Here is a 27,215-nt window from a genome sequence, read left to right on the forward strand (position 1 = left end):
GAAAATACACGTTACAGTGTATCAAAAGGCACGTCTGCAAAATGAGAGAAATGCAATAATGTAAACATCTCAAATGATAATCCGCAGATGCGAACGGTCGGTCCGTTCAGCCCGGTCGTTTACATAAAACAGACTCGGTCGAACCTTTCTCATTTAAGGTTCTAACTAAACTTACAGCTAATCTTGACGCTGCCAGTGCACGAGCATGGCCATCTCTGCGTCATCGAAACTGAATCGCTCTACAGGATGCCGCAAATCTCAATTTTGTAAACTACCGTTCATTTACTTTTGCACGTAAGGATAAATGTACCGTAAAAGTTAAGAAATTTGTAATTTCGGGCAAGACGTATTGTAAAATTTAACATTGATTTTTCAGATTAATTAACCGCGATACGTTTGCGTTAATATATCCGCGATCCATTTTAATATTTATTAAATCTAATAACAAAGTCAACTGATATTTAATAGCTAGAATATGAGCGAGATTTTGCAAACGTGTCTTATTTAAAACAAAATTTCTTTTCTCAACATTGGCAGTATTAGTTAACTACTGAAGAGAAGATCCAGAATAGGATCGAAATGTTCGCGAATATTATACTATACATATAACAAAATAAGATAGAAATATACGCTCCAAATCATCGCATCTATCAGGTTCTATTTGCGCATGTAGTATTAATCAATAAAACAGGTCCTTTACTTAGTTCAATCAATGTAATCTAATTTAAAACAAAAATAAACGTGTATTTTCAGCCGTTGAAACGTAACATAATCGGGAAGTGATCATTTGTCAATCCGAATGATCCACGTGTTAATTTCCGCGTAATTTTGCAACGACCAATACAGCATGCGGCTCTCAACGCGAGTGCAACGCTTCACCACGAGGTCTCAGCCGGGCCGATTGCACACAACAAGTATTCATCTCAATTGGCGATTATGGGCCCATAAATTCATTTTGAGACCAAGTTGAACGAACACCACGGGAGTGCCCGCTATGGTCTTCCCTTTCTCCGGCCTCGATCGACCGCATTATGCCTTAATCTGCGCCCTTGCGGCCGCGCGTGCATCTCGCCGGCCACGTGGCGGGCCCAGGGCTCATCTGCATGCGCTTATTTGCACGACCGGCTAATATCGAAATTTCAATATCGATTTATTGTCGCGATCTGGCGCACCTTGTAGCGCGAGACAATTAACGAGCGACAATCGCTGCGTCGAATTTCCGGTCACTCTGTTCGTGCGTTTTTTTGCTCTCGTTGACCAGCGAGGCGGATTCAATTCGACAATGCGCGAGGAAATATTTCAACGAGATCACGTGTAACGATGTCGATGTCGATATTAATTGGGTGTGCTTATGTATCAAGGGAACGAGCACATCTTTTTTCTACTTTATTTTAAAGAGAGAGAGAGAGAGAGAGAGAGAGAGAAAGAGAGAGGGGGGGGGATAATGTGGATGAAGAGTAAAAATCTTTTTAACATCGTTCGTTTATGAAATGCACGATACATATATTTACATATATTATGTTTTTCACGTACATTTATTCGTGTATTATGTAAGATACGCATTTATGCGTAACATTGATACGTGGACAGTATTTTCTTGATTTAGAGTAGCATCGTAAATTTCCAAGTTTTCGCCATAAATTGTGTGCGATTTCGGATCACTTTTCAGCATGACTTCAATCGTCTCCCTTTTTATAACGAAGCGCGATGCGCGCACTTTCGTCGGCGAGATCCAAGAAACTTTACGAACGCGTTTTACCCTCAACGTGTGAGGTCTATGCCGCTCTGCTCTTTTTCTGAGGACTTCCTGTTTCCGTGAATCAATCTGGACGATCAGAAAGTTAATCGATGCTTTCCAAATAATCGCTTGCGCAGGAAATCATCGGCTAATGAAGATTTTTCGATGCTTTTTTTTTTCCTTTTACGCTCCTTGCAAAAATTTGCGGAAGCAGCAGCAAAATGAACGTACCTAATGGTATAGTCTTGTAATATAAAAAGGATAAGAATAGTTAATTGAACAGTATTATGCAATGAACTAACGAATAACACTTTACTTTAAATTAAGACATAAAGTGAGTAACTACATAGTCGAAAATAAAAGATATCTTTAATTCAAAATTTCATATTTATTTAACTATAATACAAGTTACAATTTAATAATTGTAATTTTTATAGAGCTCTTAAGCATCAATGTAGTTTTTATTTTTATTTTCATATTTCTATGTTAATTTTTCCTACATTTTTGACATTTTTAAAATTTGTAGTTATTTTAGATACATGTATATCTGGCTAGAAATATTTTTTCGTACGATATTTTCAATCATAAATTATTTCTTTGATATACTTACTTATAAACTCTATCAGGAACGATTGTATAAGCGGAGAACGTCGAAGACCGCGTCCTGAAGAACGAAAAGTGATCAAATGCATATGTCCAACCTTTATTTCGATCAATTTGCCATTCGAGTGGCCGGATATTTGTTCTTGGAGCACACATGACGCATTCGGGAGAGAGAGATTCGTTTCCTTTCGAATAAATCAAATCTCTTGAATGTTATTGCGTTTCTTCCGGTCTCCCGCATTTGAGATCTTACATTTCCTGAACTGCCTCATCCTCTCTCTGAGAATTTACTCGACGACATGTACGTCTATATAAGAACATGGATTAGACTCGTATAAATCCAAGAATGGATTAACACACATAATGTGTATATTCAATCAAATGAAGTGATCTTTGAGAAAATTAATTTAATTAATCATATAAATGTTTTATTTTATTATATTACAAAAATATTTTATTCTATGCGATGATGCAGAAAAATGTTAATTAACTCTTTACTTGATTTAAATGAACAATCTTTCTTTAATATATTTTTAAATTGATATTAAGAAAAAGGAAGGGAACTCTTTTTTGTAAAATTTTAATTAACTTATGAATTATGAAAACTGCCAAGTTTTTTATAAAGGATTCTTGTTTTTTGAAAAATCATCAATCATGAAAATTAATTCTACGTAATAGGTATAATAGCAGATAATAATAGATAATAATAAATAATAACGGATAATAAGAGATAGATAATAACGGTTGTGAGACGATCTTCGCACAATCTGCATAACGAAATGTTTACCAACGTGGAATCAGGAAATTTTATATTATCAGGCAAAAAAGCGAAAGAATTAAGCATTTGAACGCATCGGTGCATTATGAGACCATGGTCCGATCAGATCATGTGTGCAGCGTGTATTATAATCTCAAGGAAGGGCTGTTAGCCGATAAATTCTTCATCTAGGTGGAACCACTTACAAAAGGGAACACCTTTTCGTGATTGCATGCTTACAGCATGTGAAATAGTGTCCAAATTACAGGTCACGGCGTATAATTCGACGAAGCGTTGAGCAGGAACGTGCACCGCCGAAAAAGTAAAGAAAGAATCGCGCGATCCGCGGGGAACCGAGCGTACTCATTTCTCTTCGTAGATACGCGAAATCACTGGTTTTTAGCGGCGCGTATCTTCTCGAGAGTCGCGCCCCTTAACAAGATTAAAAATCGGGAATTAATCAATTAATTCCACAATGTTGTTCCATTGGTATAAGGGCGGTATAAATATAACGGCGATAAATAATAAAATTACAATTAAAACAGCGTGAATTCAATATCTCAATGAGGAAAGAGAACCGAGTGCGTTCCTGTTTACTTCTGTCGATTAACGCTACAATAATTCAGTAACGACGCGATGCGTCACGTTCAAATAAATGCACATTATCCATACCAATGACGACGAAACTCATTTAATGTCACCTAATTACTGTGTCAATTTGGCAAACGTTCTACAGATTAATTAAACATATCATTGTTACGAGCAATTTACTTAATTCTCTCAATCAATTGCGATTTAATCATGCAGACTGATTCACGTGCAAATTACCGTACCGCATTAAAACGCGGTAATTAATTAGTGATTAATCAGTGCCAGACTCGCTCCGCGGTTTGCCGAATCAGTACGCGGCAATCTTGCAGTATGTGTCGCTTTCGAGAAATTATAATAACAAGCTTCAGATATCACTAGCGCATAGCAAATAGACATCGATTTCTCTAAAGGAGGTTAATAGGAATCGCAAGGAGTCAGTTTTTCTCCAAGTTTCACTGCACGCTTGCTCAAACGAGGCGACTCTACTGACATCGCGGCTTTAATTTTCCGCGCGGCGAAAGGTCCGCTCACAGTCGTCCGTACGGAAATCGATCCTTCACTATTTCTCGACGAAAGTAAGAACTTCTCTTTACAGAAAGACGTCAATAAATTATTTCAAATACTGCATAAACGTCGTCTTATATGGCAGACGAGTCAGAGTCCTTCCTCGAAACTACTTTCGCCTCTCTCTCTTCTATTAAAATTAAAATTAAATTACACGTCGCTGTTACAGGTAGCGGTAATTTATGCATTATGTTTGTCGGATTAAAGCGGAAATTGAATAACGTTAGAAAGGTTTTATTAACTTTAAAGTGGACAAGTAATGAATGAATTAATTGGAGAGTTTGCAGAGAATGCGAATTATTACAGAATCACCGGGAATGTGAGTTATTACATTGTAGCGTTGATCAACAACTAAAGAGCGAATTACGTCATATAAATTATGTTAGAGGTTGATATTATTTGATAATCTACTGCCTGTTTCCGTGGAGTTATCGCGAGTTATCATTCCTACACGCGTTCGTGTATGTAAATGTTGACGAAGGTTGGGACGAGGAACGACTCGGAAGACTATGATATAACCAGTTAAAGGGGCCATTGGGCCAACATACGGGCCGCAATCTGGGCCCACGAGGCAATGGAGCCATCGTGGGACGACTCTTGCTTGTTTTGTCACCTAAAACCCCTTGTAGCCTGAGCTCCTTTAACGTCACCTTAATTCCAAACCCGATTATCTCGGCGAGTTCATATTTTACTTAATTAACTGGACAATCTGTGAGGCTGTAACGCATGCACACACACTACACATGCAACGCAAATCTGCGTTATTTCGCGTTTACGCGACCATTTACGCAAATTTGTTATCCAGAAATTATTTAGAAATGATCTCATGATGATGTTTAAATTCCTGGAATTTAATTTCACAGTTCTCAAATTTATACTGAATAACAAATCCTCGTCCACGTCTCTAGGATGCGGTCTGTCCATTATCTTCAATAGCAATTTCAATCTGATTTTCGAGTTAGCCACCTGGAATTTTAATTGACGGCGGTAAAAAGGGAGCACGCTAGCATCAATTGAAAGCCGCTGCGTTAAATAAATCGCGGAGGCGTTTATCACCGATCGGGGCCGGCCGGCAGTCTATTTTCGAGGTGGAAATCCTTAGCGCCGCGTGTTGCTTTATCACCGTGAAACCGCAACTATGCGGACGGCTTGGCGGATCACAATGCTTTATAATTAATAAATCACAGCGTGACTGAACTTTTATCGGGGGCTGCGACCACCACGAAGGACGGTTATGGATGTCGCACTTTACAATGGCATTCGACAGGTAATCGCCATGACTGGTTCTTTGTTAGTAGACCTGACCGAGACGGTCGATCGTTCGACAAGACGCGTCCGCATAATGGTGCGGATTTGACGGTGCGAAGCAAAATCGGAAGACGCAAAACCGTGATCGGTGGGGACTACGATTTCCGCTTATGTTGGATCTACGTAAATCTACGTACTTTGTGTGTGTATATATGGGAGGATATTGAGATTCGAAAATGACATATGCCTTTATATCTTTCGTCGTTTTACAGTTTAGTTTTCGTTTATTTCAATAAGGATTTTAACGACGTATAAATCGTATTACTTTACGATCTGTAATTTTGGAAGCTTTAAACTTACTGCTAAATGCAGCATAGCTGCGTTACGCGCTTCATAAGAAATCTTAAAGCAAAGCTGAGATGACAGTAACTTCGCAGCCGTTCGAATTTTGCGCGTACAAAACTGAAAAAACTTTTATATTAAGCAAATGATAGTACGAGCTTATGCGCGAGCCGATAACAGAATTGTAATTTTTGACTTTTTTCGTTTTTTTAACAAAGTCGAACACTCCTCAAAGCATTGCTGTGTACTTTAATCGTAAAAAAGGATTTATAAGTAAGAATTAGTGTTCGTCAATTTTGTCGGTAAAACGGATGACTCCAGGATCCCTTTAAAATGCTTCGAGGATACAGATCGTGCGCGTTACTGATTGCATCATTATCTCCGACCGAAAATAAATAAATGCTTGAAGCGTTCCTCGAATTAACGCGGATCGCATATTTATTTAATGGTTCCTTGCTCTTAAGTTGGAGAGTGCAATCACCGATGAATCCAATCGTTAATAATCGCAAAAAACATGGCAAGCGCATGGTTTCAATCTGAAAATCATTTCTTTATTGTTTATATATTTTAAACATTTTTTGTCTTATTTCCATGTTACACACGGTATATTTCTTCGATCCTTTATTTATTATAGACCACTTTTTATGAGTAGTTAAGAGAATCCACGACTTTGAGTATCACGGGCGGGAAGAAGCTACATTCATCATATCACGTTGATTGCTCGTGGGTTAATTACCGGACGTAATCGGCCAACATGATTGGTTCTGCATTATATCGTAACGCATAGCTCGCACGTTACAAGACACTCTGCCAATCCTCTCGGCTCCGTCGCCATTCGTCTCGGCATTTCACGCGCGATCTGTCGCGCTGGAGAGAGCAAAACTCGTGGGTGAGTTCGCGACGCGAGCAAAGCGGAAAAACCAGAGGGGGCCGGAGGAAACACCACGGTGCGATATTCTTCACCTGTAACGTTACATCGTCGGAATGATAAAGGAAAAGCCACAAGTCTAATCTCGCAGGTAGAATTTTACGGCCGCGTCCGGGACCACAATTATGGTTCGTTGAACTGGGCGCGAAGGGCGCGCGAGAAAGGAAAAGGGCACGTCGGGATTTCCGTCGGTCTATTTAGCGCGCAGATAACGCGCTTTTAAACAGTGCTTCCGATTATCTAGATGAGATTCAACGGTAGAATGGCCGCGATAAAATAGCTGATAACGTGACCAACGCGCGCCATCCAGCTTTGTGTAGAAATCGTTTGCACATACCGGTCGCCCCGGAGCTCGTGAAAAGTTTCATCTTGAATGGGTCCCGGGAGAAAGAGATGTGAGAACGTGCCGCATTGTATTGTGCCCAATTGTATCGTATCTATGGAAATATAAATTTGTGCGGAATATGAAGCAGTATATTGCTTTCAAGGTAATAAATGTGTAATCCAAGAGTTACTGCATATTTATCTTACTGTTCTACTTTTGTGGTAATTTCACGGCGAAAGGAATATTAAATCGCTGGTAATAAAAATGCGATGTCTCGTCAAATTATTAAATTAATTAATCTAAGAATATCCTTTCACAGATCTGTTTGTTTAATGAAATATTTTGACAGAAATCCGAAAGATACTCGCGGAAGCTCGCTACTGTATCCAGCGGCTTCCGGCCGTAAGTATACTTTTCTCGGAGCAGATCTCCGCGAGATCTTCCACGATTGTATATTTACAAATGACCGGAATGTTTATTAAGCATTCGCCTTTCCGCTTTCCAGCCAGACGTGCTTGGCGACGTGATCAGTCGCGGGTTAATCGCCGAATTATTGCCGCGCATCCCACAGGATACAATCATACAACACGCACGCGGCGCTACGCAGCGCGCACTGGAGCGGCGCGGTGCGGCGCGGCGCGGCGAAGCCACCACCATCTCCTTCCTTCTCGCTCGTGTGGATCCACCACCACACCATCCCGCGGACCTATATATTTCCTGGAGGTCTCCCACTTTCGCCACTATCATTCCTGTCGCGGCAGCGCTCGTGCGCGCCACACACGCCGGGCCGTCCCTTCCTGCCGAGTTCACGCGGACCGGAAGTCCCGGCGCGACGTGTGACTCCTCCGCGTGTGCACACGTCTACGCGGCGTTTCCTCCGCGAGTCAGCCCTCTGCACCGTGCAACTCCTCGTCGCACAGTGATGCAAATCTTTTCCTCGCGTGCCACGCTTCTTTAAAGACGAGAGAGAATTGTGATTACGTGCGGATTTTGAATCGGGATCGACGTAACATCCCCTTTGCACACGGGGGGTGCGAGAGCGAGGGTTTTACCGTGGGACATGTGTGCCACGTGGGGCGAACAGGAGGATCCACCTGCTGCTCCTATAAAGTGGGATTAAGCGAGCAGGCAGCACGACGGTGAGTGACGAAGCAGTAATGCGAAGCTGCTCCGAAATTGAGAAATATCATTTAATTCGATCGATTAATCAATTAATGATTTTACTTGTTGATTATTTTATCGGTAATTTGATTGGACACTTCGTTAATCTTCCACGATTATTCTTTATATGAGTATCGTGAAACTTCAAACAAAATCATAAAGATGCAAAAAGCGTAAAAGTAAATATGTACAAGTGATTTGTGAAAATTATTCTAACAAATATCAAATATTGTTTGTGAAGGTATTTGTTATCCGTGATATTAATAATTGTCCGTTGCTACGAATCACGAATCGTCCGTGAGTTATTTATAAAATGCTTTTCGAGTGACTATGTGACAATTTATTATATTATATGATATTATAGTATTAATCTTCAGAAATGCGACGTTTTTATTTGCCACAAACCATTGCAATATTTAAATTTTTTAAAAATACTTGCCGTATGACATATGCCATCTTATTTGTGGACAATTGTCGACGCTAATCTCGCGTATACGATCTCCGAACGTGTACACGCGTTCAAAGACTGCCTGACGAACAAAGACTCGAAGACGCCAAGCACGTCGCGTCGCCAGAATCGTCGAGGACACTATGACGTGTAAGAGGAGGGAGAAGACGAATTTACCGTTGATTTTTCTCGTAATTTATTGTAGGGCCGTGCTTTCCTCCTCTATAACAAGCGGACAAAACGCGTGCTCGCATTCTTCGCAGCTGTTCACACAACGAATCGCGCACGCTGTCTCGCGCGACCAGAAAACCGCGACACAGATACTTCTTTATACTCGCTTTTATGGTGACTTAGCATCAGCACCGTAAATTTATGTGTTTACGACTCTTATCTATTACGGCTATTATCTATGCCATGTTCGTAACTTTTCTGCGAGTGCCTTCCTGCGAATCGCGATCGCCCAGATCTTCCGTTTAAGATAGAATCGTAAACGTAATCGGGTTTTCAGATATCTTCAAAATAGAATAGAACAAGTTGCAAAATAATAAAAATAGATTGGAATCAGTTGTATCAAATAATCGTAAAGTACGTTCTAAGTCAATAAAAATGTAGATTTTTCTAAAACGCGCTTTGTTACAACATATTATATCGTACAACATTATATAGCATCATATTTATTCATCATATATCAAAAACTTGCATTTGCATATTATTGCATATAAAAAAGATACCATAAAAAAATCGCATATAAAATGGAAATTCCAGTTTCGCCGCATTAAATCATCGGCCTTTCCTATTTAGTATAACGATTAACAATGTTGAGCATGTAGGACATTATCAGAATTACACTAAATGCGGATATCGTTCGTCTGTTGCAATCTTGACAGTGATGCAACTTCCGGGTCGATGAATGTTATCTATTTGTCTAGCACAACCTAATCATAATTATCGCACTTAACTTGCTCCAGAAATTATCAATTTTAATTAATCAGATGACTCTTGCAGATAACGTTTTCAGATAAAAAAAATAAATCATTGTAATGGGTGATAAATCTATTTTAAATTTTTAATCGGTCTCCCTTGTGCTTTTTTGACAATACCCAGCACAATGGTTACGCATTATTGCACCGTGTAAAAGATAGCACACCGAACTCGTCCTCATTTCTTTATTCTTCTTCTTCTTTATTCATCAACGCGCGTCTACATACGTCTGCCATGTACGTCAGTATCGAAGTAATTGCTGGATCGTTGGCGTTCTGAGCTGTTAGTGTTTCCAGGCGTGTCGTAAAGCTTTAAGAAGAACTCGAGGCGAATCTAATAAGCGCCAGCACGGCGACGAGCGGCTGGCACTAAAGCTCGGTCGCAACGCTCGAATGAGTGGAGAACCAAGGGGGAGCTTAAAGCTCTCGTAAGTTAGGGCAATCGAATGTCGACTCAAACGATGGTTCACCGTTCATCCCTCTCGCGCGCTGCCCGTGGCATCATGATTTGTGCTGTGCGTGGCGCTTTTCTTACGCTCTCTATGTCACTCGCTCTAATAATAATATTCGCTCTTCTTCACGCGGCGCAGAATGGCCTGAGCCTCGGAGCATATCCTCCATGGACCGTTCACGAAAATCGGAGGATGACTCGCCGCCGCCGTGCATCTTCCCGGGATTTCCACGTCCACGATGTCGCCAGCAATCCGCCATGATCAGGATGAATCTGGGGTGAGTAACACTGTCATTTTCATTGGTATTTATAGGTACGTCCTATGTATAAATCTTTTCGTTCCTCACAGTTTAAAATAGCAAAAATAAAAGAACGCATATAGGAAAAAGTAAAGAGTAAAATACGTACAATAGAGGCAGAATTATTTACAATAGAAACAGAAAAGCAAAGCAAAGTAGTTTACCGCATAAAGAACTATACGGACTTGTAATTTGGAGCAAGCACGATCCACCCGTAAATTTAAGCGTTAATTGGCATGAACTCGACGTGTCGAGACTCGTTCTCTAACTCAATCGTGTCAGAGTTAGAAAGTGCAAAGGTCAGTCGAGCATAAAAAAATACGCGGAAATAATATTGCAAACGTGATGATGAGAAATACATTCCTGATGAGAATGTTTCAGACTCGAGAATTTGCAAACGTCATAATTAGAAATATATTCCTGATGAGAATGTTTCAGATTTGAGAATGTGCAAACGTAATGATGAGAAATACATTCCTGATGAGAATGTTTCAGATTCGAAAATTTCTTATAATTTATACAATATGTTCATACTTTTATGTTTTACTTTTATATGTACTTTTTATGTACATTTTTACACCTTTCTGAAACATGCACTCGTTACGCAAAATATAAAGATTACCTGTGGCAAATGCAACGCGCAAGAGAGAACACGTTGTACGCGAGTGAGTTACGATACAATTAGACGCCGGTACGTAGAACGGAAGATGTTCGATCGTTAGAACGCTTAGTACTGTTCTGGTAAATCTGTAAGCACCATAAAAGGGTAATAGTTAAAAGAGAGACGTATGGTTACTATCTCACAATCCTTAAACATACACGAATCTCTACAGCACATCAAGATAAGATAGTAATTACAGAGATATAAAAAAAGAATCTGACAAAACAGTAAACTCTCCAGTAAAATGAAAAAGACGACGCCGAGAATTACGAGAATAGGAACGCTGAAGGGACGTGCACCGAAACCTTTTGTGCAGATTTGTCTGAAGAACTTGGGGAAAACGCCGACGTACGCTTATTCTGACATTGTAGGGATAGTTAACTCCGGATTGGCAGGTTCTTATTAAGTTGTAGAGCTAGGCATCGTCTAAGATCGAGCCGCGCAATATCCCTCGTAATGATAGTGTGCAATTCGAACCGCCGTGCATTTCGCAACCGCGGACTAATCCTCCTCGGGATGGCGGCATGTAATATCGGACGGACGAGAAAGCGCCTATTCTCGCACGAAATACGATCCTTCGATAACTCGTCATCCTAACGAGAGGATCTCTCTCTCTCTGTCCCGGCTCGTTGCGCCGCCGCCGCCACCGCCGCCGCCACCGCCGCCGGGGTGCACCGGGTGAATTCATTTTAATACAGACACCTCATAATAATTCTCTCGATGTGTGCACATCGCGCGGGAGCGCGCAAGCCTTGCAGAGAACGGGACATCAATCCTCGCCCTCGTTACTCCCGATGCTCCGGGCGGAGGGTCCCTTGTTATCCGCGGCCGTCTCCCTTTATGCGCCGCGCACGCCGATGCCAGGATGCATAATTACTGGTTCTCGATCCGACAAGTGCACCGACGGAATCGCACGTTTTTCGAGGGACGCGGAAATGCGCGATTCCGCCTCTCTCGGGCGCAACTGGTCGCGTTACCATTCGATTCTTTTCTTGAAACGTGCCACTGCATACGACCCCGTCTCTTTATTCCCGTTCCGATCTTTCCGTTCTCGTCTCGCCCGTTAATTGAAGACTTCACACAAGACAGCAACAAGATTCGAGAGCAAATATTTGCTTGTTTTCTCGAGGTAATATTGGCTCGAAGGAAAACAAGCTTTGCAGTCTTTGCATTCGTTTTGTGTCGCAACGCAACGCATCGCGTAATGATTTTTATGTCGGATTCTATTGTCTATGAAGTAGATTGAATTTGCAATCGCGTTCTTTGTAGGAACAATATTGCAATGTCTATAAAATCGCGTTTAAAAATTGATTTCTTTGAATATATCTTTGAGAGACGTCGCTTCTTCGCAATTCTTTCCCTCTTCTCGTTGAAATTGCGGAACTATCTTTGCTTTAATGTTTTGCGACAGATCGAACACTTTAGAATTGTTAAAGTCGCCCATTTTCCTCGCGCCTTCAGAAATAGAAAAACGCGAATCTCTGCGAATCTCTCTTTGTTCTCTTATCTCGAGTTTTTCGTAGTACGCTCTCGTGGAACAAGTGCTAATTACTTCTGTTTTAATTATAGCGGAATAACTACGGCGCATAAAAATTTCCGCGACGGGGTTATTAAATTCCCGCTTTAACAGCGGAGGTGGACACAAAGCGTAGAAATGCGAAAAATTAGCCGTGCCGTATTGCGGTTATCTGCTATCTCCATTGCGAGTGTTTCACTGTACCGAGAGATAAAAGACTACCCGCTTTTTTTTAACAGGATGGATATACAATATTTTATAATACTGCGCAGTCGAGCGTAAATGTATGATAATATAATATCTCGCTTTGAATTTCACGATTACAAAACCGTACGAGCCGAGCTCTGCAATTTTTTCAATTCGACGTAATGATTTATAAATTCTGTTCGTATTTTACCAACCGACCCCATAGACCGGAATACAAGCTCTATATTTTTTGAATCTTTGTGAATCACGCGAACGCACAAAGTACACGAGTTAATTGCCGGCAGGAGGAGCACCTCGGAAAAAGAAAATTATTTAACATCGCGTTTCTCGAGATTATTCGGGACCGCGGGGGGTTAAATGCGCTTGGCTACCTCGCGCTTTTGCCATGCTGCGACGAATAAAACCACGTGGTGATGGCAACGGAGGGGAATTCGAGAACCCGCTCGTCGACGTTGACGCCCGTGAAGGTGCAATAACTCGTGCATCACCCGCCGCAACTTTAATCCCTTGACGGATGTCGTGGGGATGAATCCTCACGGAGGAAAAAAGGAGGAAGCGACGCGAACAATAAGTAATCTGTAACGGATCCGTGTAGTAATTATATAATTGAAGAGAGGAGGGGACATACGATTACCCCATTGCGTAGCCCTTCGGCGGATTGCATACGGTATACATTACGTACGGTACATGGTCGCTTACCGGGAGGACGAGTATGCACAGGGGAATCAGTGGGTTTTCCACCAATATTCTCGAGCGAGGGCTAAGAGGAATCGTTCTACGATGTCTTAAATCACGGTGTAGTCAAAGGACACGTAATTTTAGCGAGAAGAGCTCCAACGATGTGAATAGAAGCTAATTATTAGGGGAGACCGGTGTCGATTGTAACAAAAATTCAATAACATTTTTTTTTTTCAGTAAACCGTTCGCAATTTTTTTTTCACATTTTTTTTTAACAAACCTTCAAGTTTGGTGCTACTTATCAGATTTTTATAATATAGCTATCGGGAATCGTCTCGAAATATATTCCATTTTTATCATAGTGCGACGAGCGTTACTATCGACACCTCTCTGGTGTCAATTGTAACAGGGCTGGTGTCAATTGTAACAAATACTTTTATTATAAATAATATCGAGTAAACATTGAAATAATGAAACGAGAACAATGAAATAAACGAACAATAAAGCAATAAGAACCAAACAAAACAAAATTCTAAAAACCAAGTGAAACATAAACAAAAATATTAATCAGAGAGACAATTAATACATATAAAAGAAACATTTTTATCAGTGCAGCTGAGATGTTTGGCAGATTATTCCCCTTTCGGTTCTTCTTGGTCTTGGTTTCACCATTTTTCACCCGGTAGCTAAATAATTACCAAAAAATGTATATTAAAACATACGAAGTAAATGTATAGATGTCAATTGTAACATCCCAGGATGTTACAATCGACACCTCTATGCCATTTCCGAAATTATCCTGTTATTTTCTTATATGTTTCTTTACCTAAAATATCTAACCTACACAATAAGATAGTTCAGGCAACATATAATAATGGGCTGTTATCGAAGTTTGAATAAATACAGTAACCTAAGTTGTGCACCAAAAAAGATTTGTGAGAGAATATTTACTTTTGGTCGCAATTTCCGTAAATTTGAGGATAACGTGGACAACAAGAACGTTACGATGACCACATTCGGGACGGTAATGCGAAAAGTTGTCTCTTATTACTTAATGAAGGCTACTTCGTGTTTTTATATAAGGTGGCTCTAAAATAAGCTTTGTTACATTTGACACCTGTTACAATTGACACCGGTCTCCCCTACTCGATTGAACATCAAGCGTATTTTAATTTTATATAGGACTTTAATTAGATCTTTGATTACCGAAGTATTTAGTTTAAAGTCGGGATAGCAGCTCCAAATCGATAGATAAGAATGGAGGAAAATCTGTATCTTTGAAACACCGTGTGCATTGTACGTACCGCGTACCGTGTACATGCTTTGCCGATACTTTCCTTGCGGTACTGTTATTGTATCGATGGAGACGAGAAAGTAAAGTAAATTAAACCATACAATTTTCGAACGAATACGCACTGTGAACTATATAAACAATTTATTGCAAACGCTGATTAATTCGTTGATTACATATTTACCACAATAATTATCTATGAATAAAAATGTACAAATAGGATTTCCGAATATCTAGTAACAAATTGAATTACTTAATTAATAAGTCATTGGTAAGAATCAAATCTTAACTTTCTTTCTCTTTTTTCAAAAAATATCGATTTCCCAAACTTGCACGACTTGCGTGTCACCGTGTAGAGAAGTTTCGCTCGCGCAGGCGAGACTACGAGCACAAAAGCGCGCATGCAACGAGTCTCCGTACGCGTACTTTTATTGGCAGCGTATCATGTATCGAGTCCCGGCAAGTATCGAGCGATAACCCGGAACGAACGAGGGCTATTCACGTTCGCGAGAGGTGCGAATTCAAAACCAAGGCAGAACACGACGCGATTAATATCGATTATTTACGAGGCATTGCGCTCGCACGCGGCGCGCGAGGGCTTTTGATCGCGCGCGGCGAGCAAGCCGGTCGTTCGCGATTGCACCCAGCCGACCGACCGGACGTGTGAACGTCATGTGCACGCGTTACGTCCATTAGCCGTGCCTTCGAAAACGAAACGTGTCAGAAACGTGAAGAGCGACCACGACGTGCGAACGTCTTTTGATCCTCGCCGCAACGCCGCGCGAAACGCGCGCGTTTCCCGGCGGGACGCATCCGCCTGCGATCGGATCACAGTTCCGCGTGTTGCGTTTCTCTTAATCCGTCAGCACGTCCCGGAGGAACCCCCGCGTCGAGATCCGGTCGAGCCATCGTCTTCGGTGAATACGGAACGATTATATTCGAATTATCGGCTGCCACACCCATTTTGCAAATTGAAAAGATTGATATTAATAAAACGCAACGCGGACTCGACGGCCCCGTGCGTCTCTATACATTTCCTTGAATGGCGTGTCCATACATATTTGTCCGACTGCGCGTACATCTATTTCACACTGTCGGAGCTTCTGATGGGAAGTAGGTATTATTTCGACGATGATAAATTATTATGTTATGAGATGAAAGGAATGGCTATTACGGCGATATTAGAAGACTTTATCCTTCTCGGATGAGGAGAATTAGAAATATTGCGATCTATTGAACTTATTATATATGTAAACGACTTTTGGAAAAATTTTCATTATTTTTACGATTTTTATGATACCAGTTTTCGTCCAATGTTCTATTACTCCAGCAAATATCTTAATTTAAAATAGTCGTTAGGAAAACGTAAAACTCTAAAACCGATACCGAATTGATTGATGCATCCAATATTGAATGTTTAGCGAAGCAACAGTCTCTCCCATTAGACCAAGTCAGAGCCTTTACGTATCGTAATGACTTCATCTCAGTTGAGCTAGAAATTTGCTGTAGCGAGACATATTAATGAATTCGTATTATAGCAATAACGAAAAAACGGAATTACGTTCGTTTTTCCGATTATTCATCATCGGAGCGACGAAGCCGGCGCCATCAAAGATTTCCGTCGCACTCACACGCGCGCACTGATCAATGGCGACACGCGAGTTTGTAACAAAATTACACGTTTTCCGCGTCGTCCACGCGCACGAGGATTAATAACCCGTTCTCGCAACGGCCGCCGATTAACATCATTAAGCGGCGTAATAGAGCGTCGTATCTTCACGACTTTTAAAGGCCTCAATGACGCCCCAGGCGGACTTGCCGTAATTGCAAATCGAGCGTTTCCATTCCGCGCGAACGCGCGTCCCAATCGATTTATTTCGAGTCAGTATATTCAGCGATGTGTTCGAGTAAGAGAGAAGAGAGAGAGAGAAAAGATCTCATCGTAACCACAGATAAAATCGCCGCAATGAACTCGCGCTCGTCTCGCAAGCACGAGTACAAGGAATACTATTCATGAGCCCCATAAGAGCGGCCCATGGCGCCTCTCGGCGTGTAACCACCTCGTAATTTTAGTCGGAGGAACCTTCCTTATTTCGCGGCCGCGTATTTACGGATATCGGCACTGCACACGCGTCTAGCTGGCCTCCTCGGTGCTTTACCAAGGGATATTCGCTCGAAGAGCGAAATTGCGAGCCGACACGTCGGCGAGAATGATTTATTGCGCGTTAATCCTGCGGTCTCCGAGGTAATAAACCGTACGGTTAGTGCGTCTTTCTTACATTAATTTCAAAGATTACACCGTTACGGCTCAATTTCGAAGGCGCAGGAATCGCCAAGATAAGACGGAGCGTGTTCCATACGTCTCTTCACCGTATACGCTTTATTTGCGCAAAATATAAAACAAGAAATGAAGAATAAAAATGGACACCCTTCTCGCCGGGATATCTTCGCGAGAGAGCGAGAGAGAGAGAGAGAGAGACGTAGAAATAATAAAAGTAACGTCGGATAAGAAATTCTTGCGCGATTACGTTTCAGCTTTCCTTCGGTAACAAAACGGTTGTCCCTCGCGTTCCGCGAGCGACATTAATCTCTCACGAACGAAATTCGCGAAGCCCCGGTCGGCTTGTAGCTCTCATCAAGCGCATATTTCTCCACCACGTGATCATACGTGATGCGTGCACGCACGATCGCAAGCACGATGCGCTTTGTTGAATCGAGAGCCCCGGGATGCCGGGACGCCGGCTCGGGCCCTCTCACGAATTTCGTTATCGAGGCCTCGGTAAGTCGATTTCCATGTCGTTATCTGTGGCCCTATTAAAGGCGGCTGCGTGGTCTCTTGACACCGATACAGTCACACTACTCGATATGTGCCGCATAATTCTTTTTCACTCCCGATGTCCCACATTCGCGTTTTCCAGGAAGGGAATGCTTTCAGATACTCATTCTCATTCGAACGCGTTCACGATCTCTATAACGAGCGCGAATAAGCGCGAATGAAACGAACGAAATCAAAGGGACGAAAATTACGAGAAAATATGTTGCGGAAAATGCAGCCAGGATGCGTAATTATCTTTTAATTTATTAGAGAGATACGTGTGCCGATATCGATTATGCCGCGTATGCTCGATCGTTTCAAGCACTAATAACGCTATAACGTTTTTAATGAAAACGTTTCCGGTAATGACGTATATCCGGGATATAATTGGAGAGGATTACTGCGTTATTAAATGTCAAATAACAGCACGTAACGTGGGTGAAATCTGCATAGCAGTGTACTGTCTGCGTTATTGCATTCCCACATCGCGTTCTCAGGACGAGGTGAACGCCGAGAATTACACGCATCTCCGCATTGCAAATCTATCATAGGAGAGTGTTATTTCTACACCCCTGCTTAAAGCATGTTGTTTTTGCATTACTTACCTTCTGATGAGAGTGAAATAATGCAATGCCAACGTTTTGTAGCCGGACTCTGCCGCTGATAATACGCGTATGTGTGGTTGAAACTTAAATGATTGATTCAATTCTGCTCGAAAAACTAAAATAACTACTGCCGCCGTAACAGTTGCGGAGCAACGAAATGCTAATATATACTAAAAGAATAGTAAGCCTTTAGAGACGCCGACAAGTTGATGTTCAACTGGACGCATATATGCGCCTGTAGGTCTGTAACGTTCGTTCCTACCAGGGCGCATATATGCGTCTAGCGTACTGAGAGGGTAAATAGATTTATCGATTCATGCTGGAATGACACAAATAAACGAGTTATTTTCAAATTACACAGATAAAATGCATTACACAACACAGTGGAAACTTAGGTTTGCAATGCGCAACCAGGCGGGTAAACGTGCCGAACAGGTGGTTGCGACGCAAACCGGGAGAATTTGAAATACGGTCGACCCCGTGGCGGCTTAGGAAATTGCGCGAGTCCGTTCCTTCCATTCGATTCCGTTTCGCCGTTAGACAATCTCGACTCGCTCGCACTCGACTCCGCGGTGGAATTCGTTTGCTCGCGAGCAAAATGATTTTTCGCGCGGCTAAATAACTCGCGCGGACGTGTTGTTCAGGCACGTTTCAATCTCGTTACATTATACATATAACATTTCGCTCGTAAAATATTTACGAATGCCCGCCGATCGTTTTACCGTATTCGCGAACACTCGAAAGTTATGGTTCTGAAATTACACTGTATAAATTTCAACCGAGAGAGATCCCACAAAATCTCTCTGACAAGTGAAATATTCCAACGACCGTATTACTATATTATCTCTTTCTATTGTAGGTGAGAAATAGATAAAATTGACAAGTAACGTGAAATATGGTAAAACGAACCGTACACAAAGAGTGGAGAAGAACACAAAAAGAGATCACAAAGATAAAATCATCAATCAAGCGAATCGCGCGAACAATATAATAGTATCCTACCGAATACTTCGACCACGAGAAACATCTCGAGTATGAGACGCGCGGATTCGTTCAATCCCGGTCGCTTCCGGTGATTAATAATTTTCTAAACCCCCGCTCGAAAGAGCCGCGCGGACCGCCCGCGAGGAACGAGCGGGCTATTTACGGCGGTGGCGAGCGTTGTACGCTGCCGTGGGCGAGTCATTGACTTTCGTTCACGTCGCGCAGTTGCGCTGACAGGAGTTTGACAGTCCGCTCGATTATGTGCGCCGCGAGCGTCCGATTTTTCCGGCGATCCGCTTGCAATTTAGGAACCGCGTGTTTACCGTGCATAACGCGCGCGTCAGGATCTGCCAGTCCGCTTGCGGCGCGAGCCATTATCGCGGCCGTCGTCGCCGTCGATCGTCGGAGAAGACCCGCGTCTTCCATTACCAGCATTGTGGCCTGCCGACGCCTAGTCATCGTTCTCTCGTTTGTCTGCACTAAATGTTCGGCATCGAGCTACGACGATGACGACTCGCTGATGTTCATTCATGCCATCGCGCCTCCACGGACGCATCGTTCGCACAAAAGTGCGACGAACTCGATGCGACTGATCTTTTGCCGAGTGCGCCGAGTCTTTTCGAAGCTCTCATCCTATGATTCTTGGCGTCTGCAGGCTCTTTCCGGAAGCTTCCTTCCAAACGAAACCTTCTCCTGCGAACGTTCATTTCAGCGAACGTTTAGACGATTTTAACAATCGCCTCTGCTTGTCGTTTAGGTCATTAACTAAGTAATCCGGATTGCGTGTCTAGACAGTGATACAATTCAATGTAGAGATTGTTTTAGCGAATTTTGTTTTTTGTCTTTTAAAGGTTGCCTATCTTATAAAATTAGTATACGACTATGCTTAGTATACGACTAAGCTATGTTATGCTGTTATAAGTATGTGTTTAGTTTGCTTCATCGCCATCTGGACACGACCCGGAGCACTTAATTAACGACCTAATAAATATTGTGATCTACTAAATATTTTCTCCTTAGATCTGACATATTATTGATAAAAATAGAACGCGGCTTTCGTGTTGAGAGAGAGAGAGAGAGAGAGAGAGAGAGAGAGAGAGAGAGAGAGAAAGAGACTGGTGCGACGACGACATCAGAAGCGCGTGAAGCAAGTGATGATACTGAAGTGCATCGTGAATCCCGCGTTTGAGCGAAACGATACCTGCAATCCTCCCATCGATTAAAAGCACTTTGGGCGCGCGCGAGGCAGCGCGATCGATCGATCGGGGCGAGATCAATCCCATTTGAGGAACCGGAATTGCGCATTACGGAATTCCTGGCGCGCGTCAAACGAATCCCGGGGAATTGCCGCGGCCACTCGGAAATTCCATCTAACGCGAGCAACGAGTCGTGCGAGCACCCGATCGACTGCATGTTTAATGCCGCGATGCAACCGCGCGATGCATCCCTCTATCTCTCTCTCTCCCTCTCGCTTTCTCTCTTTTCCCCAGCCGCTATCAATTCAGATCCCGAACGGTTCGTCGCGCTCTCGCGTCCGTTCCGCCCTACGCTTTGTCGGCGTCGGTCGCGGCCCTTCGCCGTGTGCACGCGGCAAGCCGCATAAAGCCCATTGTCGCGGCAAAAGGGACGCGAGCTCATTCGGCATGCGGCTGCCGAGGTGTATTGCGTTTCCGCGCGGACGCTGACGGAATACGCATCGCGCGTACGCATCTTCACTGCCAAGGTCCTCTCTGAGGATCTCTGGTTTTTCTCTTTCATGGCACAGTTTGAGCGACCGTAAGGAGGAACCGGTGCAAGTTTGAGACTTTGACATGCGATCTCTCGCTTCCTTTTTCTTTTGAAAAGGTGCAGACGACTTTGACAAGGGATACACGGGGCTTCCGGTATCGTAGCGTTCGAGTGCAGCGTGTCGAGTGAAAAGCGCGGCTTACGTTCGAGAAGAGGAAGTAACAAATTGCGCTATGAGAAGTTGCAACATTCACGGATCGTCCAAATAAACGCGCGTTCTTGCTGCGAGAGAGGAAACGGTGCGGACGAGGGAACTCCCTGAATTGCCTGGTGCCAGGCTCGGCGCGCGTGCAAACGAGTTTAGAGATCCCGTGTGCATTATCAACGGGTCAAGAGCATCAATTTACCACTTTGAGCGATGCGTTTACACTGCGTTAACGGAGCTGGCTCGCCCATGAAGAGCAGGCGTTAACGGCTTTACTTGGGCGCGGAATCACGAGCAGCAGGCGCGAGCAGAGCACTTCGCTCTTCTTTCGACGCTCGCGAGGCGGCTGCTACTCGGCCGGAGCGGATCCTCTCGCGTCGGGGCTAATCGCACCGGCGACGACAAGACTCCCATCAACCGCCGGATATTGACGGAGCCCGCCGTCGCGCCGGTTCTCGGACGCTTTTTTGCCGTCCGTTATTTATAGCGGATTTACATAGCCTCCTCCATACGAACTCGTCACGAACTTTTATCGCGTAGTCTGTAATTTACAGCGCGATCGGCCAGCCGGGCGCCAATCGTTTTAGATCGTCGCTTTGGTGGTTTGCATCCTCGACCTCGTCGTCGTCGACGATCGAATTCAAGACGGCCGGTAGCGGCGATCTAGTTCCATTCGGAAATTATTATTGATGGGATTTGCAAATGGGGCGTTCCTTCCTCCAACGATGTTTTTGTGGTTCTTACAACGTCGTCGTATTTTAAATTCACAGCGATTTTATCGCGGATTAAGTTAATAACGCTTGAAATATTTAACATGTTAATTGAGAATCAAGTTTGAAACTTTATTAAGTGCATAAATTAATGACGTAATGATACATTGCGTGGCATAAGTCGTCGTTTATTTAATGAATAATATATGTGGCATATTTGATAAATATCAGTATCATATTATTATATATACTATTAATATATGTAATAGTAAATCCCCGTGTAACGCGAGTTATACATTACAATATTACATGAATGTAATGTCGCATTAAATGAATCCGCCTAATACACAGATATATATTATACATATATATGGAAATATTTATGTAATATTACAATATTATAATATTTAATATTGTAGCTTTTTTTATATACAAGAAGCCTGCGTATCTCTTATCAAGGAGATGCTTTCCCATGTAAACTCTACTTTCGAACGAGTCATAGTGCGTTCGAAAGGGAAGGTAAAAATATTAATGTCATGTTCGAGGGTTTGGGTGTATGAGTTAAATCTTCTTTCGAAATATCACACTGTGCCAAAAACTGGATATGTTCCGTCAAGAACGGATTCACACTTCCTTCCATTGTTACAGTGATACAAAATCGATAAACAGAGACTTGCTTACTAACCGACTCTCGTGAGAATAATGATCGAGAGGACCCAACGCAGCCCTAACGGTCGTTGCTATACGCATGCGCTAGAGAGAACAAAATATTCTAGAAAGTTCCTTCTTCTAATCAAAATATTCTAGAAAGTACATTCGCTTGGTACGCGTCAGAATCAGGAAATAAACGCGACATATTTTATAACGTTAAGTTATGTTTTCCACCCAATGTACATACCAATAAATGTATTTGCAACATGCGGCTTTCATTTATAAAATGTTCATGGTGTGCGAAGCATTTATGTTTTTCATGCTTTTATATAAATTTTCATCCGCAACACTGTACAGCCATGTCAGAATTTTATTAATCAATAAACACTCGACAGTATACAAACTACATAAATAAATAAAAAATTTACAAATGTATATGCTTATGTCTCATTATATACATACTTCCAAAATATAATAAAACATAATAAATCATTATTTACATAATAAAACAATATAATGCAAACACAAAAAAACAAAAATCTGAAGAAAAAAATTATCACTCGATCTCGAACCCAACTTGCGCGGATGGCAAAATACGAATCTCGCGCTTACAATTAGCCACTAGACTACCGCGCTTCACACCGAATTGTAGCTATTCATGGTATTTTCCGTACCGCTGGAAACTGCTCACTTTTAGATGTAAATTTCTCCGAAACCAAGGCTCATACACCCAAACCCTCGAACATGACATTAATATTTTTACCTTCCCTTTCGAACGCACTATGACTCGTTCGAAAGTAGAGTTTACATGGGAAAACATCTCCAGTATCACAAATATTAGTTGCATTTCGTATATACCTCATATATTCATTATATTGATTTACCGCGTTATACAAGCACTACTACAATGTTTTCGCCGCATTATACGAATTATTCAAGACCATGGTATACAGGGGTGCACAACTGTACTTTCAATCCAATCCACTGAATAATTAAAACTTGCTATTCTCACCTAAGTAACGATTTGTTAGGCATTAAAACTAATCTCACATTAAATCTCATAAGAGTTGCTGTTACGTTCTGCGGACACAGCTGGCGGACCACAGCGCGACGATCTAATTAGCATAGAATGTCATTTAACAGCGTAATCGCGTAGCCGACCGCGTTACATAATCGTGCCGCGCACGTGCACGACGGCGTTGCACCCGACGTTGCACGCGATAAGGACGGCATTGTGTCTCACCTAGTCCTCGTGCGACAAGTGTAAATCGTGTAAACCTCCGTCGTAACGTTTTGTAAACTTCCCCCGCGGCTGCACTGCGCGGCGCGACACAACGCAGCCATTGTATCGCATCGGCCGCCTCGATAGGGACGCCGGCGTCGTAAGATAATTTCGTAAAAAATGGGTTACACGCTCTTATCTGCCGCGACCGGCTCTTTACGGCTTGGTGAACCCCAGATTTTGTCGCTGACTTTGTTGTCGCGCCAGGGCCGGCTTCGATTCATGCAAAGTTGCCGGAAAAGGCGATGATTCTGCACTGGAGACAGTGATGCGGGAACAATGAGGTGTCTCACTGTCCAAAAATATCCGCCGAGACATCCGGGAACGTGTTAAATCACCGGTGGTCATAATTGCGATTCTTTGTAAGAGCCGCCTCTCTTTTTTAGAGGATTCAGAGGACGATATCCTGATGATTTTGTATAGGAAGTTGTTTAGGACAAGTTTGCAGAAAGACGGTATTCTTAACGTAATATTTGAGTCGTTGATAAACTGACTTTGATGAAAGTGGAAATTGCAACATAAGCGATTTTTCTGACAAGTACAACTCAAGATTGCAATTACTACGTTATGATTTTGGATTATGCGTCCTAGATCGTTTAATCTTGGTACTTGGTAGTTAACTCCATTACATCAAAATTGTTATAATAATAATGTTTAAATGTTTTATCAAATTCAATATTTTATCATTCATATTATAATTTTTATTCTTGTGGACTTGAATAGTCTTGTGCTCGGAGCGTAGAATAAATCGATCTATCTATTATAATTTCGGATAATGATTTATAATTATGGAAGAAAGTGTATACGCATATTCGACACATTTTGGCATAATTTTCTTTGTACCGTTCTGCTGAGAAGTGTAATCGTAAACCGCGATTCGATGCGTACTCGCTACGCGTTCGATTTGCATTTCACTGATGACTCGTGTGGTGTCATAAGCATACTTCCTTCACGTTTCATGTATCTTAATTAGATACGTCCATGCCATAACATCAGGTCATCGAAGAAGTGTATAGTGTTGAATGCATCTAGGTTTCTGTTTTGCGTTGCATTTGCAATAGACGCACTTGTGAGAAAGAATAGATTGTTCCGTTGTATTTCTACATATGAAAATATCGATTTCCACATTCGAGATAAGTTGATTGAAACTTATTCAAATTTAAATGTGTGGCAACAACAATGTATTTCAAGGAAGTACAAATCTCACATAAAGGTACAAAACCCGCAGCGCACGCTCTCGTCGCTATCCGCAGTCGTTCTACTCGCTCTGCTCCAGTGCTCCGCATTTCGTTCTTTCGTTTTTTTTCCTTTTTTTCGCTTTTTTTTTTATTACCAGGCCCGGCTCAATTGGGGATCTTACCTCTTTATTATCTTATATATTTATGAACTACTACATCTTCTCTACCTCTCGTATTACTACAAATGCATTGTAAAATAAGAAATATTTATATAATATTTAACATTTTATATAATATTATAATATTAATAGTATAATATATCTTAATCTTAAACAGTTTTTACACATGGCATCCTTTAATATATCGCATCTGATTTCGCGTATCCATAAATTGAATCGAAATAGACTCCAATGTAGGAAATCTGTCATCGAACGTGTTTATCGCGTTTTACGTTAATTCCATTTATAGTTCATCCGATGAGAGATATCTACGCGCGCGTGTCCCGAACGGATGCGGTCGTTGCCGCTGTTTCAGCAGTTGCAAAATCACAGCGCGTTCACCGTAGAATCACACATTACGACGCGACTATAAACCGTCCCGTGCGTGACATACCGCAACTTGACTAAGAAAACCAACGATTTCCGGCATGCCATTTCGTTATGCGCATGCATCTATTTCCAGCCGTGTGTAATAACAATGCAAGGATGACACTAAAATGACTCCTTTGTGGCAACATTTGGAAGAAGTTCGATTGTTCTCGGTAAAAACAAATAAATGAGAACTAATTGATATTCTACGTGATGTATGTGGAAAATACAAGATCGCAGTCTTTCGAGATCTTTAGTTTGCTCTGCTCTTCCATCAATTATCTTTGTACAGCAAGAAAATTCTGATGTAATTATATCGAATATCATCATTGTATCATAATATGTATTTATTAGAAAAATGTTTTTCATACAACACTTTACACGCGCGTTATGACAGAAGAACCCAACAACCTGTGTACAGTTTGAAGAAAAGATATTTCTATGTTTGGTATTCCATTTCCACTGCAGACATGTGATGCATCAATTTGCGGTATTTTAATCTTGACGTTTACATTGGCGCGTTTGATCGGTATCCGAGAAATAAGATAAAAAAACGTCATGCGAAACACATGTCCCTTTAGAGCGTTTGCATTTTTCCACAGACGCGACAGAAGATTGCATCTCGTAGCGCAAATGAAATAAATCTCGGTACGGTATACGCGGTGAATTAGAGGCATGCGGATCTAGCCGTGAAGTCGCGGTATGAACTTTACCACGGCAGTTACACTCGTCACTGTCGGTCAACGTTTTAAATTAATCACGGCGGCGAGAATATTCTTGAGCGTTTTGCGGCGCAGGAAGCGTTTAATCCATTCTGAGAATTGGCAGAAATTAATTTGCGACGCGTTTGCGCCATCGTCGCCGCGCGTGGCGGAAACGGTTTCGTCTGCGCTCCAAATGTCTAATTGATGGTTCTGCTTCGACTCTCTGGCCTGCTGTGCAATAACGGCGCCGGGCGTACATATGTGCAACATATCGCCGCAATCTCTACCACGACGACGACGACGACGACGACGTCGCCCGTGGGAGTACACCGTTTGATGCGTTGTCGATAACAGGCGTCACGGTGCACTGGAGCATTCCCGTTGTTCGATACTGACAAGAGCAGCCCCCGAACGCGGGGTGCGGGAGTATCGCCTCTAATATGTGTCGATGTGTCGTGGGAAATCTCACTGATTCGGTAAATCGAGCGGTTGTTGAATGTCTCCGTAGATCTCGCAAAACATGCCCGATCAAGTCGCAAAAGCGGACTTGAAACTTGATTCGGTCAGCCTGATTAAACTTTCGCGACGTTATGTAAAATTATAATTTTAGAAAAGTCTTTTTGCTAAAAAATATTGCACGTTATTAAGGTGATATCCAATGTGTTCTGTTTTTTACTTTATAATGTGCATAAGAATTAAATCATTGTTGGCAGAAAATTAAAGTAAACGAGGCAGCAAAGACGGTGCTGCATTGTTTAAAATAGAAAGGATTAATGGACCAAAGAATTTTTCGACGCGTCAGAGCGTTCATTGTTCCCATGCGTACGGCTTTGTTAAAGCGGAGGATGATCGCCATAAATCTCGGAAGCAAAGGGACCCATCATCAGAAGCTCGCGATGCCCAATCTCACGCATGGTCTCGTAATTAGCCGAATTAACATTTGTCAACGAATATTTTTTATTAAGCCCTAAGTTAGCG

At 42.1% G+C, this 27,215-nt stretch overlaps 1 protein-coding gene and 2 long non-coding RNA genes across 6 annotated transcripts in view; 1 reads left to right on the forward strand and 2 right to left on the reverse strand.

The window, feature by feature from the left end:
- The window catches only part of LOC105284410 (thrombospondin type-1 domain-containing protein 4), a 71,421-nt gene that overhangs the window by 4,240 nt on the left and 39,966 nt on the right, over positions 1–27,215 (forward strand). For 2 of the 4 annotated variants that reach the window (XM_026968211.1, XM_026968209.1), the window contains exon 2: positions 10,276–10,414. In XM_026968211.1, coding sequence (XP_026824012.1) covers positions 10,305–10,414 — 110 coding nt within the window. In that variant the 5' untranslated portion in view covers positions 10,276–10,304. Of the gene's footprint in view, positions 1–7,850; positions 10,201–10,275; positions 10,415–27,215 lie in introns of those variants that run through there. The other 2 variants (XM_026968212.1, XM_026968210.1) reach the window with 2 other exon arrangements.
- On the reverse strand, positions 1,483–3,942 carry LOC105284409. Its single transcript, XR_002193660.2, has 2 exons — positions 2,349–3,942; positions 1,483–1,982 (listed from the first exon to the last, which is right to left on the reverse strand). It is a non-coding gene; the product is annotated as an uncharacterized LOC105284409 (long non-coding RNA).
- LOC109611306 lies at positions 6,424–7,746 on the reverse strand. The gene is made up of 3 exons (XR_002193659.2): positions 7,303–7,746; positions 7,109–7,208; positions 6,424–6,806 (listed from the first exon to the last, which is right to left on the reverse strand). It is a non-coding gene; the product is annotated as an uncharacterized LOC109611306 (long non-coding RNA).

The sequence above is a fragment of the Ooceraea biroi genome, chromosome 3 (assembly GCF_003672135.1).
Source record: "Ooceraea biroi isolate clonal line C1 chromosome 3, Obir_v5.4, whole genome shotgun sequence".
Lineage (NCBI taxonomy): Eukaryota > Metazoa > Arthropoda > Insecta > Hymenoptera > Formicidae > Ooceraea > Ooceraea biroi.